Source organism: Myotis davidii, unplaced genomic scaffold, assembly GCF_000327345.1.
Source record: "Myotis davidii unplaced genomic scaffold, ASM32734v1 scaffold1134, whole genome shotgun sequence".
NCBI lineage: Eukaryota > Metazoa > Chordata > Mammalia > Chiroptera > Vespertilionidae > Myotis > Myotis davidii.
Window position 1 is genome coordinate 806,168 of NW_006286229.1, and position 1,428 is coordinate 807,595.

The 1,428-nt window shown below is 62.0% G+C and overlaps 1 protein-coding gene across 1 annotated transcript in view; it reads right to left on the bottom strand.

Annotated features, from left to right (window-relative positions):
• Positions 1-1,428, bottom strand: part of LRP1 (LDL receptor related protein 1) — an 86,951-nt gene that overhangs the window by 13,190 nt on the left and 72,333 nt on the right. Inside the window, exons 57-59 of the mRNA XM_015559767.1 lie at positions 1,169-1,382; positions 504-630; positions 1-69 (exon numbers count right to left, since the gene is read on the bottom strand). The exon at positions 1-69 is cut by the window's left edge and continues 10 nt beyond it. Of these exons, the coding sequence (XP_015415253.1) occupies positions 1-69; positions 504-630; positions 1,169-1,382 (410 nt within the window). The remainder of the gene's footprint in view (positions 70-503; positions 631-1,168; positions 1,383-1,428) is intronic.

Consider the following 1,428-nt stretch of genomic DNA (forward strand, 5'->3'; position numbering starts at 1 on the left):
GTCCCCGCAGTCGTCCTCCGTGTCGCACTTCCACCAGAAGGGGATGCACTTGTCGTTCTTGCACACAAACTGGAGGGCAGGCGGGCGAGAGGGGTTGGTGGGGGTCTGGGGAACTCGGAGGTTTTCTCTGAGGGGCTGGGATGTCTCACAGGAGAAGCAGGGTCAGGGTATTTTGGGGGGAGGACGAGCTGGGTCGAAGGCTGGGATGGGATGAGTGCAGGAAGGCCAGGTGAGGGGGTGTCTGTGTGGAGGCCAGGGTTGGGGGTACTAGTGAGGGAGGGTCAGGGTTAGGGTGTGGGGGTGTTTGTGTGAGGTGACGGGTGTAAAAGTATTGCTGTGGGGAGACAAGAGGTAGGCAAGAAATGTGGGGGTGTTAGCGTGGGAAAACCAGATGCGTGAGGACATTAGAGAGGGTGTGGGGGTCCAAAGGAGGAGTGGGGGCACTGGTGTGGGGGCCGGGGGATCACGGCATGGCTGAATGGGGCCCAGGGGGACCGCCTCACCTGGCTGGCCGTGCAGTTGGACACACAGGTGCGCCCATCGCTGCCCAGGTAGAAGTTGGTGGGACAAGCGCACTTGTGGCCGCCCCCGGGGGACAGCAGTGAACAGGCTAAAGGACAGTGCTGAGAACTTAAGGCTGACTGGTTTCTTTAACTAAAAGTATTAGCTTGTTTACAAACGTAACTGGTTGTCATCTTTATTTTGATGTATATTTTATTTGCATCTTATTGGTGGGACAGTATTAACTTGCTGCTCACACTTGCTCTGCCTGCAGCGGCTGCCCAGCCCCTCTCCTGGGCTGAGGGGAGTCAGAGCCACCCTGCTCTCCCAGGAGCGAGCTGAGGCCAGAGACAGGAGCGAGCCTCCTGCAGCCAGGAGGAGGCCAGCCTGAAGCCCACACCGCCTCCCTGTGCCCTCCCTCAGCTATGGCCGCCTGCCTTTGGGGTCCCTGCGCCCAGGCCCCCCCTGCTTGACTGGCCTCAGGGCCTTGGGGCTGAGAGAGTCCAGGGCGGGACCCAGGTTGGGCTTAGCTGCGGAGAGCCGGACCACGGCCTGTCCACACCTCTCGAATCTCCCGGTGCTGGAGAAGGGGTGGGCAGGAGCCCCTGGGGGACTGAGGGTGCCAACCCGCTGGGATGAGATGGGGCCTTGTGCCGCTCACCTTCACCTGCTCCCGCCTGGCTGCGACTTACCGTCGGGCTGGCGCAGGGCGTGGAAGACGTGCAGGTCCATGGGCCGGTGCAGCGTGCTGATGAGGAGCGTCTTGTTGGCGCCCGTGGTCTTGTGGGCTCGGTTGATGGACTTGGTCTCCCAGTCGGTCCAGTAGACGTAGTCCTCAAACAGGGTCAGCGCGAAGATGTGCGGGATGTCCTGGTTGAGCACTGCGGACGGGGAGGGGACAGGTCAGCAGCCCCACGAGGCGGGGGC